The following is a 17,763-nucleotide window of genomic DNA, read 5'->3' as shown; positions in this document are numbered from 1 at the left end:
TTTTTTTTCCCCTTAATAATAAAAACCTTCATTTAAAAACTGCATTTTGTGTTATCTTTGTCTAATATTTAAATTTCTTTGATGATCTGAAACATTTAAGTGTGACAAACATGCAAAGAAATCAGGAAGGGGGCAAACACTTTTTCACACAACTGTACTTCTTGCTATACTTTTGACCCTGAAGTAGCTATCACTCTGGTTGTATGTACAAGATATTTATTGTTCTACCCCCCAATTGTTTTAGCTGCATTACATATAGTGGTATATAATTTTATAAGAAATCAGGAAGGGGGCAAACACTTTTTCACACAACTGTACATGTAAAGGCCAGAATAGCCACTTACACTTTCGGTCAACATTGTTGTAACTGTTTTGATTAATTTGGGATCATATCATCAGACAAAAGATGGAAAGCACAGACATTTGTTTTATCTTGTTTCACAATATAACTGTTAATGGCACTGCAGGTTGCAATGACCCTTCTTGTGAATATGGCAAAAACAACCAATTTTCAAGGCACCAATTCAATGCACGGCCACTGATTGGAATACCTAAACCAAATAAGCTAACAGCTTCAGTTGTTAGTGTTCAACTGGTCTGTTTGGGGTGCAGTGTACAGACATTATTTGGGCATCAGAACACTGTACTAGGGACTACTTCTACACACTCAACATAACATTAAAGGCCATATTGGGATTAGTGTATTTTGCTATTCGGAAAATAAAATATAATGTTTAGAATGTATCATTACCAAAAACCTCAAGGTGTTAAAGGATGTTGTTCTCTAGATGCGACACCTCCATGTGGTGGTTGACTGTTCAAGAAGTATGGAAGACCAGGACTTGAAACCAAACCGCCTCACCTCCTCTCTGAAGGTATATTGTGTAGCAGAGCACTCACCCTGTACACCAGCAGCCATATGGTATGATCAGCTGCTGAGCACCGTCTCCTTTTACTCTCCTCCTCAGCTGATAGAAACCTTTGTCGAGGAGTATTTTGACCAAAACCCCATCAGTCAGGTATGTTTATACCAGCAACACAGAAAGTGTTGGGGGCCCATCTGTTAATGTAACATAGCACTGCTGCTGACAGTCCCCAATCAGAAACAATCGTTCTTATACAATCATCCAATATCTGCAAATGAGTGGCTGACCTAACAACATGTGTTGTGTGTCTACAGCTGGGCATTATCACCACGAAGAATAAAAGAGCCGAGAAGCTGACTGACCTGGCAGGTAAGGATCACATAACCTGCTAATATTAGACTCCACCGCTCAATGTGATACCTAAAGGAGTGTCGTGAAATGAGTAATGAACATGTTGTTGCTTGGGGCATGTTATTGTTAATGTGAGGATTTCTCATTTTTGTCTTTATTGCAACAGAGAAAAATGTCACTTTCAAGCTGATGATGCCTTAGATAAACCATGTGTCAGCAGCGATCACGGCTCCGTCTAAACAGAGCTACGATCCTCCGTGATCAGTGCTAGTGTTGCGTTTGTCATCTGTTCAAACCTTTCACTTGTGTCAACTACAGCCTCCAGTCTGTGAAGTGACCACGTGCAGGGAGACAGAAATCAGTGGGCTTATTGTGCGTCGCACAAAGGTTGGTGTCCATATCCTGTGCAACAGCCAAGATAGGCAGAATTTTCACTGATCTATCTGTGAACAACATATGTTAAGTCATTGACAGTTAGTATATTTAGCCGGTCAGGAGCAATAGAACTCACCCGGCTGCAGATTAGGAAATGGAACTCGGCTATTTTCTGGGGCACGTTGGCAACACTGTGTGTGCGTGGAGGCTAATAGTCATTACATCTAACCAGTCCGTCTTTGGGGACGGAAACTCATCCAAGGCGGGCACAGGTGACCTCAGTGGCCGGGCCCGGACCCCCAATGCCGCCGGCACCGGGTGCTGCTTTAATGTACTGCCATGTATTTTGTTCACCACCAGGAAATCCAAAGAAACACATTGTTGCTCTGAAGAAGGCGGTGGGCACAGTGTGTGTAGGCGAGCCGTCCCTCTACAACTCTCTCAACCTGGCCATACAGACCCTCAAGTATGTTCTGCAGTCTTATAATCATTATTATTATAAGTCATGTTTCTGTTATTTTTGAATAGTTGTTATTGTTAGTTATAACATTACTGAATGTCACTCAGCTTGTTCCTTGGTCTCTGTATGAAGGCACATGCCCGGACATACGAGTCGGGAGATCCTGATAATCCTCAGCAGCCTCACCACATGTGACCCAGCAAACATCTCTGAGCTGATTAAGGTAAAGACACCCTTCCTTAGGGGGGCATAGTCACAGCCTCTGTTGATATGCAGTTCTGCTGCTAAGCTTACTAGTTACATTTCAACTGAATCTCTCTCCCCTGACGTTTCTAGTGTCTCTCATGCTCTAAGAAAAACCTAATCAAATACTGTGATGTATGACCGTGTTCCTCTCTGTCAGACCCTGAAGTCTCTGAAGGTGAGGGTCTCTATAATCGGCCTGTCAGCAGAGGTCAGGGTGTGTACGGTATTGACCAGGGAAACGGGCGGCTCGTACCATGTGATCCTGGATGAGAGTCACTTCAAAGAGCTGCTGATGCTGCACGTCAAACCCCCTCCAGCCAGCTCCTCGTCTGAATGCTCTTTAATACGCATGGGTCAGTATTCAGAGGCTGTTTACATCTTTCTCCACATGACTTTTGTAGGCATAAAGATATCACTGTGAGGGCAAGGTGATGCATTTGCCAATTCATTTGAATATGTAGGGATCCAAATGTACAATCTCACTGGTAACACGGTGAAAAGCCTGGTTGTTCTTGAGCGGAAGGCTGGCAACATATTATTATTATTATTACTGTCAACAAATCCCATGTGTTCCATCATTACCATCACCATACACTGTAGTAGACTCAACATGCTGCTTCACTGATATCCACTGAAGCCCAGAATGTGGATCACTGCGGTGCTGAAAGTAGTCCCAAACAAATGTACTATGTTCTCCTGTCTGAGTAAGGTTTGTTAAAACTGTCACGCTGAGCTGTTTTCGGGCATTACTGAATTGCTTAGGATTTGAAATAATTCATTTGAATATTTGTCTCGTACCCACTTATCCGTTCAGGTTTCCCTCAGCACACCGTTGCCTCTCTGACTGACCAGGATGCCAAGCCTTCATTCAGCATGTCGTAAGTCAAAAGCAGTGCTACTTAAACCTTTTAGCCAGGACTGTTGGCAGCCACTACTGAAGGGAATTGTGCTCCTGTTGTGTGTCTTCCAGTCATCTGGACAGCAGCAGTGGTGCCGTTCTGTCTCTAGGAGGATACTTCTGTCCGCAATGCCATGCCAAGTACACAGAGCTACCGGTGGAGTGTAAAGTCTGTGGTATGTGTCATAGGAGGATTCAGTCTGTGTGTCACTGTACGATTAGAGGAGACTTTGAGTCATTTTTCTTCCTGTGGCATCAAAAAAGTACTGTAGTCCTTCTTGCTGCTTAAAAAGTACTTTGTGTTAAAGCCAATAAACATACTGTAGCTCTGACCGGTGTGTTGTCTCGAAGGTTTGACTCTGGTGTCGGCGCCCCATCTCGCCAGATCCTTCCATCACCTGTTCCCCCTCCAAGCCTTTACAGAGAGTCCTGCGCAGGAGCTCCATGCAGACAGGTGGTTCTCATGCATTCAAACAGTTATTCACAGACACTGTGCTGCTGTGGAGCTAAACTTGTTGTCATTTGGTTTTAGGTGCTGTCAAGCTTGTCAAGGGGAGCTGAAAGACACAAGTGTAAGTACAGTAGCTGACTGTAGAGGCCATTCAGATGATAGAACAATGTTTTCCTTTTAAAGGGCCACATATTTAAAAGTTCAGTTTAGTCATCACCGAGTATTTTTCAGCTTGTAACGCATAGTTGTAAAATACCGTCTTTGAATCTGCAGTCATAAAATGCTAGTTCTTCATATTCCTCTTCATATTAAGTGTAAAAATGGTATACTTGAATTAGTTTATTCATTGTAACTTCAGTCTGTCCATCCATTTTCTCTGCTCCTTCCCTCTCTGTCTAGATCTTCACCTGTCCATCATGTCGCTGCGTGTTCTGTTTGGAGTGTGATCTCTTCATCCATGACTCGCTGCACTGCTGCCCCTGCTGTATTCACAATCAGACCAACTCCTGAACCTGAGAGGCTAACGGTTGGACAGAGAATGGAATAAACTCAGTGGTCATGTGCCCTCAATGACTCATCGTGTCCGTCCTATCAGTATTGTCCACCTCTGATAGAATGGTTATGATGCACACAGGCAATGGACTATATTTCAAAGTTGTTGAAGATATGCGTACAATATTGGACTATTTTGGGTTTATCCATATCGTTTTGAAGGTTCAGCAGCTTCTTGCTGAAGTTAGGCCCACACCTCCGTCTGCTCTGAGAAATGCATCTGAGCTGCTGCACTCCCAGCTGTAAAATAGCACACCACTGTATGTCAGACATGATCTGTGGGCATTGTTTATACACACTTTTGTACTACAGTTCTGTTTGTGACATGGCATTTACAATAAAACATATTGTTTCTACTTGTTAAAGTGCTTTCAAAGAGTTTAATTAAAATGTCTGTTAAGTGACTATCACTGAAGGAGATAACACGATGGTGATTGAGCCTATGGGCCACTAATGAAACTATTGCAATATTTATAGATTTGCAGTATTACAGACTGGAAATCTGTGGCAACATTCCTGGAAAAACTGCTGTACAACACTTTTCTATTGTATGCAGACAAAATATTGAACTATGCGCACACAGTTCTGAAAACTGGAAACAAGTGAATACACTTTTCAAGTTTCACATTTGAAGCACAATTCCATTGTTTTGACTGGAATAGAGATTCTAAATGCACCAGGACAGAAATCTTAAGGATTGAGGATCCCAATTTATATATTTGTGTTTCCTTCAGGTTGTTCAAATGTAGTTTTCTTTCTTGTCGGATTTGAGAGAGGGTCGATCTCAGTCCACACTCCAGGTGAGTTAGTGGCGGTAATGCACTCTAAAGCTGTTAGCCAACCGTAGAAGAAGAAGAAGAAGACAGCACAGTCGATTGCCGCCAGGAAGCTACGGGTCCGTGATCACGGCTACCGATACACAGCGGTGCTGTCCCTCCACCATGTCCCGCATCCTTAACGGTATCGTGGCGGTGTGCCCTGACCTGGGTATCGGGAGTAATGGAAACCTGCCCTGGCATCCTATTAGACTCAAGTAAGTCATGTTGATGGATGGTGCTTTCTATTAATGCAGAAATATGAACATCTTGAAATGAAAGCTTCAGTGCGCTGTTCAGTTGCGCTCGAGCAGGCGTTAAAGTTCGGTGTTTACACAATGAAGTGCACGAGACATTGACGCTCGCGTGGTGGCAACAACAACGACCTGCACATGTATTAACATTGTAAATAATTGAATTACATGTTCTTCTCTTATAGTAACGAATTCAAACATTTCCGAAGGATGACAGCGACGCCATCTGTGAAAGGTAACTTCAGCTCTGGGGTTAGTTTACATGATAGTTACTTGATGTAACTCCACCTCTATGACTGTGTGGCCCCATACCTGCCTTCTCTACAGAGCATTGAGTAAAGAATGTATTGATGCGAGTGGTTTGAACAGGTACAGACACCTACCACCTACTTCATTCTCTCTTGTACTTGCACAGCCTCACGATCGTGCAATACATTTTTTGTAAACTTTCAAAGGATACCGACGAGAATGTGATAGACAAGAGAATGTGATAGAGAGGCGAGGCGATCAAAATGTTTATTTCCTGGTTAGTGGGTCCTGAAAGGCAGATGTGTCCTATGACACATCTGCCTCACGCACACACATATCACCAGTTCATTTAAACACCAGGTCATCTCGCACACAGGTTCCCTTATCTTGAAGTGAATGGGTTCTTGGTTGGTTACAACCCGGCTCAAAGGCTGCAACATAAGGGAGACAAGACGAGTGGTAAAAGTAATATACATTTATTCAAAGAACATAAACTAAACTAAACAAGCAAACAAAACAAGCAGCTGTGTCATCCAAAGAAGAGGATCCTTGTTCAGATGCTGCATTTCTATAGGCATCACTACGATGAAGGCAAATCACTGTCAAAATCTGAGAGCGCAAATGAGATCTATGCATGCAAATCAAACAGCCGCACGCGTATTTGACTTTGACGAGCGCTTTTACATCACTTTGCGAGCAAAATTCCCTCTTGCGCGACCAAAAGTCACTTTTTCTGACTATTATCATCTTTATGACCGTCTGAAAGGACAGAAGTCGACAATCATTGACTAAGTTAGACAAGTTAGACAAGTTAGTCAAAACAAACAAAAATAACAAAGAAAACTCCTGCGCTGGTAAAAAACCATAGGCCCACCCCAGTGCATGCTGGTCCTAAACCTCCTCTGATAACTAATCACAGGTGCTCACAGTGTTACACAGTGTTCCAGTGTCCCCCAGTGTTCCAGTGTCACCCAGTGTTCCCGTGTCCCCCAGTGTTCCCGTGTCCCACAGTGTTCCAGTGTCCCACAGTGTGTCCCAGTGTTCCAGTGTTACAGTGTCCCCCAGTGTTCCAGTGTCCCCCAGTGTTCCAGTGTCCCCCAGTGTTCCAGTGTCCCCCAGTGTTACACAGTGTCCCCCAGTGTTACACAGTGTTACCCAGTGTTCCAGTGTCCCCCAGTGTTCCAGTGTCCCCCAGTGTTCCAGTGTCCCCCAGTGTTACACAGTGTTCCAGTGTCCCCCAGTGTTACCCAGTGTCCCCCAGTGTTACCCAGTGTCCCCCAGTGTTACCCAGTGTCCCCCAGTGTTACCCAGTGTCCCCCAGTGTTCCAGTGTCCCCCAGTGTTACCCAGTGTCCCCCAGTGTTACCCAGTGTCCCCCAGTGTTACACAGTGTCCCCCAGTGTTACACAGTGTTACCCAGTGTTACACAGTGTTCCAGTGTTCCAGTGTCCCCCAGTGTTACCCAGTGTTACCCAGTGTCCCCCAGTGTCCCCCAGTGTTACCCAGTGTTACACAGTGTTCCAGTGTCCCCCAGTGTTACACAGTGTTACCCAGTGTTACCCAATAGATAAGCAAAACAAACTAACCCAGAAACTAAGTTTACTTAAACAACAAAAAATAATTCAACTAAACGAATGACTATTAAAGAGAAAAATCAATCTTAATATATCAAACAAACAATCTAACCTCAATAAGCAAACATCTAGAATAATGAAACAATACTACTTGTGAATCAAATAACAAGTACTAACATCAAATATATAGCTCCTACAGTCACTCAATATATTTTATATTTTAGTAAATATGAAATGTTTAATATGATCCTTTATATAATAAGGCAGTACAATAACCATTTAGTATGATTCCTCATGCTGGCTTATTTGAAACTCACCTTGTTATGTTTCTAATGTCACCGTGGTCCTCTCAGCATCACTGAAGCTCCGCCTACATTAGGTTACTACTAACAAGATTACTTTTATATGTTGATGGACTATTTTAAACTTGCCTCATGTTTTCAATCTCACTAAATGTTAGGTCTCACCCCATATATTACGTTTTTTGTCTATGCATTCTAAATCCATATCAATAGCAACGTATGACTCAAACAGCTCCCTTTCCTATTGTTGTGTAACATTACCTTTATTATACTAGCTCTGTAAGTTAACCCGTACTGAATAAGATAAGATATACGTTTGTTTCCAAAGAGGATACTTTGCTTGGGCAATAGTGCTGCACACAGCTGCTTAAAACAACACATAGGAAATGGACGTTACAGCTTTACACCAGAGGTAACACTAACATGCCAAATGTTGCCCATTACCTGAGAGGAAACAAGAGATACATTTCAATACATAAGCATTGTAAAACAGGAGAGAAACATTAAAGTCATAAAGACGGAACACGTGATAATACAGTCTCGTCCTTTTTAACAGTGCCTCACGTTTGACTCTGCAACTCGATGGCACTGCGTGTATTTGCACTATTCACAACTATTCAGAGGCTCCATGATCCGCCATTGCTGTAAACAATTCAAAGGATTCATAAATATATTTTATATGTAAATTACTCTCTCCACAAAAATATTTTTCAAACATAGTAAAAGTAATGTAAACATCTATTCATAAAAGATAAGAACAACAAATATATTTCTGATGCACGCACAAATATTTGTCATAAATAAATAAATGTATTTAAAAGAATTTGGAATTTTCACCAAAACATGGATGTTACATTTATATACAAACTGTTGAACCTGCATTTACAAACTGCTACGTGTGAACTTCACTTCTTTTCTTCTGTTTTTCCCCCCGACGTTGCTCAAACATTGAATAATCTGCAGACAATCCGTTATCTCTAATCACGTGAGCGTAGCCCTAAGAGAGTGTACTCTTGAATCATGCACAGGGTGGGAACCTGTGGTACATTAAGTGAATGTGAAGGCATGGCTGAGGTAGGATAACAGTCTGCACAGCTCACCTGTCACGCTATGCAGCTAGTGCTGAACCAGTTGGTTAAAGTCCTCCCTTCCCTCTCTGACACTGCAGCAATCGGGCCCAATGAAAGAAGCAAAATCTGTATCTGAGTTGCTTCACCCATCATGTACAGTAGGCTAAGGACATTTTGCTGTAATTGGAAAGTGTTGAAAATTGCACTTTTTTTATGTCATTTTTCAACATAAATGTGTGTCCCTGGTGTAGATTTTGAAGCAGCAAGTAGGGCTGTCCCAAAGAGCTCCACAGCTTCATTAGTAATCAACAGTGAATACTCTGAGCTTTGGCCAGGAGGGGGTGGGGGCTCGACCTGTAAGACCGCCATTACCGGAGGAGCACTTTAACCTTTGGGTTAGTATGCAGCACTTTAGTTGTGTCATTAAAGCAGCACAATGGCGACGAGGGCTCTGGCTGGACTCATCTTAAATTCAAGTCTCGGAAGGACTCATTTCTCCATTCTGGCCTGAGAGAGAAGGCACAGTGCTGCGACACGTGTCTTTAGGTTAGATTAAAGGCATTCGTTCTGAAGGATTCTGTCATTCTAGTGCACTGTTATTGTTTGTGTTTTTAGTTGTTATTGAATTGGAACCATTTTTCAAAAAGTTTGCTGTGTTTTATGAACTTTTATATCCCAAGGAGTTTAAAAAGAAGAAAAGAAAACGAATATCAAAATTGAAAACCAGATACCCAATGAACGAAAAACCTAATAGTCAAATATTCGTGTCCAACCCTATTCGGAAGACTTTGTAGTATTAGAGAAATATATTGTGTTTTTCAAACCAATATTAGTAGATTCAATAGAATTGTCTTTAAACTCCATCACTAATGCAGCCTGTAAGAGAACTGAGACGGATCTGCGGCTTCACCAGCACTAGAGAGTTAATAACTAACAATGATTCAACTCTGTCCTGCAGACAAGCAGAATGTGGTGATCATGGGGAGAAAAACATGGTTTTCCATCCCGGAGAAGAACAGACCTCTGAACAACAGGATCAACATCGTCCTCAGCAGGGAGCTCAAGTATGTGTCGCAACAAACACGGCGCGAATTATTTGCGCGAGTAGATTATATACAAAGTCTATTACATACAAAGTCTGCACAGACGCGATGAGACTGGAGTGATGTGAATTTGTGACGGCGCCGCGCGTTTACATTACAGTCATTTAGCAGACACTTTTATCCAAAGCGACTTACAATTCAGATTCTATCACATTTCTACACCGTAGGCACAGCTACGGGAGCAATTTTAGGGTTAAGTGTCTTGCTCAAGGACACATCGACATGCGACTAGTGGAGCCGGGGATCGAACCGCCGATCCTCTGATTGAAGGACGGCCATGCTATCCACTTAGCCACAGTCGCCCACGCGTTTGCCGCGATTGACGCAAATTCTCGCCAAACGTGTCAGTTGAAATTTTTTCAAATCCGGCGAATAAATGGTGCAACGCTGCGGCGCGATAGCCTATCGTTAAGATGCTCCTGCCGTCATCAGTGATGTCCTGCCGTCAGGAAACAAATACTGTAGCCGTCTATGTTCACCCAGAGCTCTACGATACCTCATATCAATAGAGACCGGACCAAACTGTGTATAAATGTGTGTGTGTAAACCATATGGTACAAACAATGAAAAGACGCTGCCATATTTACGCCCATATGACGTTATTTTGAGTGTCCGAGCTCCATTGAGAAAACAAGTATTTTAAAAGTGATTTGCTTGTCGTCTTGCGGAGAGAACTAACAAAAGATGAATTCAAACTTTTTACAAATCGGCATCAATGTGTATTTATTTTGGCGTCCCCTTTTGTCCGTTTATTGCAGTTAAATCACAGAACAATCAGTTTATTTTGTGTTCATACAGCTGTAGTAAACAGCGACGTGTGGCTTGTTAGACACAGTGAATACACTTCGATAAAATCCATGGAGCTCCTCTGGACAATGTTATGAACCAGACATGACGCCGTTTAGTTTCCCGGGATATCTGGGACTTCCACAACACGTACTAAGCAGAAATAGAGGTTATTTTTTCCACGGTTGATGGCGGAAATAAATGGTGGACAGTCGAACGGCTTCCAGGGCGATAAGCCACGCCCCCTCTCCGGCACGTTTGGCAATTCACTCGAATGACCACAAATGCGGCGCGAATCACGCGATTAATAATTCGTGCCACGTTTGGTGTGAACGCACCTTTAGTCAATGCTGCGTTACAGCAGTGTGTGCATATGAAATCTGATGTTTCACTGCAGATGCACTGTATCTTGCTTAAAGGGCTTTTCGGTTTTACTAAATTGTTTCTCCGTTTGTTCAAATTCTAATGTTAACTTCTATTGTTTTGCTGTGTGACATTTCTTAGCTTTTAGTGCTGAGTTTAGAGATGAATCTGGTGGTATTTTACAGTTTTCACCTGCAATAAATGTTTGGTACGGCATATTTGTATATTGTTAGTAAACAGGACCTCTGATAAATTTAACTTTTAGAAGTCAAAATGGAAGACAACAATCCTTACCATTAATTAGGTTTGCATCAAGAGAGACGGATTAATGGCTAAATTCCTTTCAACTTCATTTTATTGATGTTGAGGCAGTAATATGTGGGACAGAATGATGTGCATGGATGGTCGGGGTGAGGAAGGAAATAAGTTTTTAAGTAATTTGGGCGAACTACATTGCTCAGCAACCTTGACGCAGATGTTACCTTATCTCGAATATTGTTCACTGCAGTGACTTAATATATTTCTCCTCCAGAACGCCCCCTGCAGGAGCACACCACCTGGCATCGGACTTTAACTCGGCTCTCAGGCTGGTGAACACGGAGCTGGCAGAACAGGCTGACCAGGTCTGGGTTATAGGGGGCAGCTCTCTCTACAAGGTACCGCATGGACTATCCACTGCTCACAAGCTCTGGGATGTTTTAAAATCTGTAAAAAAAAAAAAAAATGACAATGTTGGGGAATTTTACTAATGTCTCACACGTTCTTTAATTGGTCAATTGTCTTAAACTTTTGTCATAGTTTTGTAGTCTTGGTGGAAAACTGTCACAGAAACGGATCATTTTCAAATAGCAACTAGGCTTAAGTATCTGATTACTAATGAACAATGGGAAATAACATCTAAATAATGGTTGCAGCCATTAAGATGGTCACGGTGAACCACTCCAGGATACACACACTGCCTACAGACAGCTCTCTTCTTTCTGTAATCATGTTTTGGTTGCTTTGGGCTACCCAGGAGATGATGGAGAGCCCGGGGACCAGGAGACTGTTCGTCACGCAAATCCTGAAGCAGTTTGATTGTGACACATTCCTCCCCGAAATCCTTCCAGACAAATATCGTCTACTGCCAGAGTAAGATCAGCACATTTTAATGGATAATTCAGACTTTGTACAATTTGAGTATTATTCGTCATTTCTTTCGGTTATGATAATCTTGTACTTACTAAGGTAATTGCTGAGATCTTGGAGCAAGTTGACATCAGATGGGTCAAGAAAGTCGAGCAGTTAGACGATCAGACAGTTTATCCAGATCATCTAAACCACTTTCTTTGGAGATTAATCTGAAAGTGAGCACACCTGAAATATTGCAAATAATCCCTCATTGTACAAGAAAAATAGTTTTTAGGTCAAAGATAAAGCAGGACGTCGGTCTGTAAACTGCAGTGCATGTTTACAGCAGACACAGAATGACGGTCTCATTTGCACAGCAGCTTATCAACAGTAATTCCAAACACGTTTAAAATCACGGTAGTAAAAGCTAATGTTCTATTTGTTCAGTCACATCCCTTGAGGTGCGTCTCAGTGAGGATCACTGACAGCTTGTTGGCTGCTAAAATTAAAAATTTCTTAATATGAAATGATGCACAGAGACTGCGTTGAACCTTTAACACAGTGTGTGTATACAAGATGAAACATCCAGAAATGCTGTTTTTTTCCCACAGGTTTCCAGGAGTACCACAAGAGCTCCAGGAGGAGAACGGGATCCAGTACAGATTTGAAGTCTATGAGAGCATTGAGCAATAAAACCAGAAGAACGTCAATTCTGGACTTTTAGTGATTTACTTTTAGTTATTTATAGGTGTAGGGATTTAAATCCTTAACATAGTCATATATTTCGTCGGGCATTTTACAGACCAGCTGAATATTGTAGGTCAGTCTGTCTTTTTACAACCGTGTCACTGCATCATGATCACAAATCAGAACAATGCTTACAATGTATTCCAAATCTAGTAAAACCATTATTTATACCAATGAGCACTAACAGGTATTTCATGAGGACCAGGCAATGCTGTTATATTAGGACCCATAATACATCAACCAATATTTGAAATGTTTACAATTTTCCTCAAAATGTCTATCTTAACATGGGAGTAACTCTATATTGAAGGTTACAGGCATGAATGCCACAGGTCTGGATATTAGAATGGTGACAGTCAAACGCCTCCAGCAACTAGAGGCATATTGCATCGACAGCCTCAAGCCACCTCAACATTTCATCATAGCAGATTTTGTTTGTTATGCAAGTATCTTTATTTACTGAATAATCTACTGTAGATTCTACAGTCCATGTTCTTACTGGTGAAGACACATTATGACCTATATGTGCTCATTGGTTCCTTGCAGAATTTAGGAAATGAAGACAAATAAATTGATTTGTGGCAAACTTAGTAAATAACATTGGCTACTTTATCTTTGGGTTTGGAAGTATCAATTATTTTCAAGTCGAAAAGCTCAAATCCAAATGAAGTCACAAATCCAAAAAGGCAGAGGTTGAAGGAGCTGACCGCCAAGCGAGGCAGAGTAACGGAGATGGCAGGCTGTGAGTGTGGGAAAGCAGCAGGCGAGTAGGCAGGCAGATTCTAGGACACGAAGAAACCAATTAGCAACGGTCCAGGATTAAAACACAAAGGGAATAACTTTAAATAAACACATACAGGGACATGGAAGACAAGAGGAGTGGCAAAGAGGAAACACAAGGGATAGATAGGGGCAGGGCCACGGCTGTGACACGGCTGAAGTCATCACATTTCTGATTCGAGTCCAAGTCAAGTGACTCAAGTCCACACCTCTGCTGTATGGTAGCATAATACAAGGAGTGTATTCATTTTATTGTAATGAAATCTTAGTTTATGCAAATTGTAATGTTAATTTCAAATGAAGTATGTTTAAAAAGTCATAGTATAGTATGTCATAGTATAAATAATGAATACAAATAAAATATAAAAGCCACTTCAAAGTCACAAAGGGATACATGTTTTTAAGGCGTTACAGTCTTATGATCTCCTTTAGTTCTTATGAACCTCCTAATCTTAATTAAGGAAGTCTAGACATTCTGGATAATGGTAAAAAACAATCACTCCCTGGCCATGACAAAGTCAGCTTATTGGGTTCACCCCACTATCCTAGACCCCTGTACCCATGTCTGTAAAATCTATTTAGAAAAAGCTATTGACCCAGAAAAATTGGAAATTGCTAAATAAATCCCTCTCTTTAAATATGGTGATCCTAGTGTTTTCCAAACCACAGACCAGTCTTACCTGCATTTTCTAAAATACTCTAAAAACTGTGACGGCACCGACCTGTCACACAAAACGGCCACGCCCTTAATTATGTAGAACTTTAAGTCTTAATATAATTTAAGCAGGTGAGTTAAATAAAAATTCCCTCCAGTACAGTTGTGAACGTACAGAGCCATTGGAGAGAGCTCTTGGCTTGTAGTGGTGTGTCAAGACATGTTCAAGTTCAGACTGGAGAGAGCAAGAGCTTTGTCACATGAAACATCATTGGGATGATCCAGTACCTCATGCTCAGAGGAGAAAGTGGTTGACTGACCTTAAAAGGGTAGAAAACGTCAACCAATGCTTTAAACCAAAGAACTTCGGACAGTCAACAAGTATTCAGGTAGGTCACTCCTCTGATGCCACCCAGGGTGGATATGGTACTGTCAGCTACATCAGGAAGCAAAATGGAGTGAGTATTCATGATGCCCTTGTGCTGGGCATGGCTATGTGGCGCCTTTGAAGCAGATGAGAATATCCCGCATGGAGCTCACTGCCACTGCTTTCACAGTCCGAGTTGATAGGCGGCTTCAAGCTGAGCTGCAACTTGAAGCAGAGAAGAAATTGCCAATTAACAAACTGAATTCTGATAGTATTGATGTTGATCCAGAGGTAAAGAGGAACCTCATAGTAAATGCTGTTGTTTCAAATACAGCAGTCGAGTGGTACACTAGGTGGACAAAGTTTGTCTAATGATCTTAATGAAGCAGAAACGGCCATCATTCGCTTCAGCCAGCAGGAAAGGCCCCGTAGTGAAATTGAAGCATTGACATCTGGTACGTCTGGAGTGAAAAGGGAAGCTGGACCCTATTCTGCAGGCTCAGAGTTGACGCCAAAGAGGAAAACTGCGGATTTGCCTAAATACAGAACTTATCCTGACCATCCTCCATCTAATAATGTTTGAGTGGATTATTTTAGACCTGTTCAGGTGAAAAGAGGGCGCAGTGTAGTGAAATGCTATTGGTGTTAGCTTCACAGGCTCTTGTAGCGATGCTTTATGCAGACATAGTTTCACACATGGGATCAGACAATGGAACAAATTGAATTGGTTCCACCACCGAGGAACGTGGGAATGGTTCATCAAGATGATCAGAAAGATATTTAGCTCAGTTCTGCAGCAGCAGACGTTGGACGATAAAGGCTGTTGCCCAGTTTTGTGTGAAGTGGACCGTCCCATTACAAAGGTGTCTGATCATACCAATGATTTGAAAGCTCTCACTCCCAGTTCTCTGTTGCCAATGAAAGGCAAACCAGTGTTGCTACCAGGACCTTTTGACAGCACAGACTATTATTCAAAGAGACATTGGAAACAAAAAACGTACTTCTTTGACTTGTTCTGGGAATAATGGATACAAGAATATGGGCTTTTGCTACATGAGTGGCACAGGCCAAATAAGGAGAAAATAAATATTGTTCGTGCAGATAGTCTTGATATCTGACAAACAAACACCAAAGGTGGGTTTGGCGTAGACAGAAGATAGCCACACAGAGAAGCACCTCATACCCACTGTGAAGTATGGTGGCGGATCTTTGATGTTGTGGGGCTGTTTTTCTTCCAAAGGCCCTGGACATCTTGTTAGGATACATGGTATCCTGGACTCCATCAAATACCAGCAGATATTGAATGAAAACCTAACAGCCTCTGCCAGTAAGCTTAAAATGGGCCGTGGTTGGACCCTCCAGCAGGACAATGATCCGAAGCACACCTCAAAATCTACAGAAAAATGGTTCACTGACCACAGAATAAAGGTTTTGCCATGGCCATCACAGTCCCCAGACCTAAACCCCATAGAACATCTGTGGGATGAGCTGAAGAGGAGAGTCCACAAGCGTCGACCTCGGGATCTGAAGGATCTGGAGAGATTCTGCATGGAGGAATGGTCTCAGATCCAGTGCCATGTGTTCACCAACCTCATCACGCATTATAGGAGAAGACTCAGAGCTGTTATCTTGGCAAAGGGAGGCTGCACAAAATATTAAATGAAGGGGTGCCAATAATTGTGGCACATATATTTTTGAGGAAACGATTTGTTTCAGGATAAGAATTTAATGTTTCTTTCAATGATGTTACTTCAGTTAAAGGTTCGTTTTTTGTGAATATTTTGAATGAAAGATCATGAGGATAAACAATAAAGATGTTTTTTCACAGTCTGTTTTGCTCATTTTTACTAAAGGGTGCCAATAATTCTGGAGGGCACTGTATATTCTTTGATATTGCATGTATGCCCTATCTAACGCTGATTTGTGTTTGTTTTTGTTATCTGTTTTTTTTTTTGTATTTAATATTTACTTTTGTCTCTAATACTTCATTCTTACTTTAGTGAAAATGATTTCAGTTTTTTGTTAAAGCCACATCCTGTTTTTTCAAATGATTTCTTTCTTTCTGTGTTTGAGGGTTTCATCCTTTGTGACCAACACCGACAAGCAAGAAGTCTGAAGGTGTGAATTAACAAATAAAACAAAAAAACACACGTCACCCCATTGAACTGAACCAAAGATACTTTCTCTCTCAACCTCAGTTGCAACAGTGAAGACTTGAACAATGATTGGAAATACATGGAAAAGATTTATCTCAAGCCCACTTGATTACGATTGCGTGAGATTAAAGAATTCAAATGGACAGTGGGTCTGACACAAATAGGTGACAAGTTGAAGGCCTCCGCTCCATGAGTGTGTGTTTGGATTGATTAGAGATAAAGTGAATGGAATACACATCCAGCTGTTACCACACTACGTTTTCACACTCTTTTCCTGTGAAGATGATAACACCTCTCCCTGCCTGCTAAACACTCACTGAGTCATGATGTGTGGTGTATCAGCCCAGTATTAGGGCAGCTTATGAAATACTCACAAAATGCAATCTATTGCTTTCGTGTTCATGGGCACAAATTGTTCATTTTTTTGTGTGTTCCTCAGAATGAAATCAATGGCAATGGTAAGTCAATAAGGACCCTTTTTCGTGGTGGACACACTAATTAAATGCATACATCTAATTATGTAATGGTCAGAGCTGGTAACTTAGTATTAAATATCAAACACAGGATGGGTCCAGCAAACAGGATTTAGTTTGACACCGTATGTCCCAAAGTGTTGTTCATTGTCCCCTAAACCATCCAGGGTCACTGCTGCCATGTGAGCGTCCTACGGGTAAATGAGTGTCCTAAGAGTAAATGAGTGCCCTAAGGGTAAATGAGTGTCCTAAGGGTAAATGGGTGCCCTAAGGGTAAATGAGTGTCCTAAGGGTAAATGAGTGTCCTAAGGGTAGATGAGTGTCCTAAGGGTAAGTGAGTGTCCCAAGGGTAAGTGAGTGTCCTAAGGGTAGATGAGTGTCCTAAGGGTAAATGAGTGCCCTAAGGGTAAATGCTTTGTGAGGCTCCACCCCCCAAAACAAGGGGAAAAACACACAAATATTTGGAGGTGCAATCTTCTTTAAACACATAAAAGAAAACCTGAACTATACAATTACAATATATATTACACTTTATTAATAATAATTATGTGATGTAATTATTATTACATTAGCCTGAACAGTACCCAAATACAAGGGGAATGAATTAGCATATTAGAATCATCTTTATTGGTAATGTATGCATATACAGTACACACGAGGATATACACAGAAATCAACAAATGAACAAAAACAAGGACTACAAAGTAGAACAAAGGTAAGCATCAACATTGAACTACTATGTACACATGTAAAATATATAT

At 41.5% G+C, this 17,763-nt stretch overlaps 2 protein-coding genes across 4 annotated transcripts; both read left to right on the top strand.

Moving 5' to 3' along the window:
* The first annotated feature begins 84 nt into the window (after nt 1-84).
* Nucleotides 85-4,564, top strand: gtf2h2 (general transcription factor IIH, polypeptide 2). 3 transcript variants are annotated; one of them, XM_031876800.1, is made up of 11 exons: nt 85-875; nt 969-1,019; nt 1,181-1,235; nt 1,953-2,058; nt 2,185-2,275; nt 2,456-2,651; nt 3,113-3,176; nt 3,269-3,372; nt 3,548-3,650; nt 3,729-3,768; nt 4,047-4,564. In XM_031876800.1, exons 1-11 carry the CDS (start codon nt 789-791, stop codon nt 4,155-4,157), a joined length of 1,008 nt encoding a protein of 335 aa, XP_031732660.1. In that variant the 5' UTR covers nt 85-788; the 3' UTR covers nt 4,158-4,564. The 3 variants fall into 3 exon arrangements, with proteins under 3 accessions (XP_031732660.1, XP_031732659.1, XP_031732661.1); XM_031876799.1 differs by having other exon boundaries at nt 3,548-3,768; XM_031876801.1 differs by lacking the exon at nt 85-875 and having other exon boundaries at nt 989-1,019; nt 1,536-2,058; nt 3,548-3,768.
* A 510-nt stretch (nt 4,565-5,074) lies between these two features.
* dhfr (dihydrofolate reductase) lies at nt 5,075-12,534 on the top strand. Its single transcript, XM_031876778.1, has 6 exons — nt 5,075-5,232; nt 5,454-5,503; nt 9,421-9,526; nt 11,247-11,370; nt 11,730-11,845; nt 12,436-12,534. Exons 1-6 carry the CDS (start codon nt 5,141-5,143, stop codon nt 12,515-12,517), a joined length of 570 nt encoding a protein of 189 aa, XP_031732638.1. The 5' UTR covers nt 5,075-5,140; the 3' UTR covers nt 12,518-12,534.
* The last annotated feature ends 5,229 nt before the right edge of the window (nt 12,535-17,763 follow it).

The sequence above is a fragment of the Anarrhichthys ocellatus genome, unplaced genomic scaffold, assembly GCF_004355925.1.
Source record: "Anarrhichthys ocellatus isolate YVR2014 unplaced genomic scaffold, GSC_Weel_1.0 scaffold116, whole genome shotgun sequence".
Taxonomy (NCBI): Eukaryota; Metazoa; Chordata; class Actinopteri; order Perciformes; family Anarhichadidae; genus Anarrhichthys; species Anarrhichthys ocellatus.
The sequence above is the reverse complement of the archived record's forward strand: the minus strand, read 5'-3'. Positions and strand labels throughout refer to the sequence as shown.

Bases quoted from the DNA above. Each gene is read 5' to 3' on its own strand.
- gtf2h2 (XM_031876799.1), top strand. From the start codon at position 789: ATGCGACACCTCCATGTGGTGGTTGACTGTTCAAGAAGTATGGAAGAC. The intron at 1,020-1,180 runs GTATGTTTATAC...GTGTGTCTACAG, and splicing joins ACCAAAACCCCATCAGTCAG to CTGGGCATTATCACCACGAA. The intron at 2,059-2,184 runs GTATGTTCTGCA...CTCTGTATGAAG, and splicing joins CTGGCCATACAGACCCTCAA to GCACATGCCCGGACATACGA.
- dhfr (XM_031876778.1), top strand. From the start codon at position 5,141: ATGTCCCGCATCCTTAACGGTATCGTGGCGGTGTGCCCTGACCTGGGT. The intron at 5,233-5,453 runs GTAAGTCATGTT...CTTCTCTTATAG, and splicing joins TGGCATCCTATTAGACTCAA to TAACGAATTCAAACATTTCC. The intron at 9,527-11,246 runs GTATGTGTCGCA...TTTCTCCTCCAG, and splicing joins GTCCTCAGCAGGGAGCTCAA to AACGCCCCCTGCAGGAGCAC.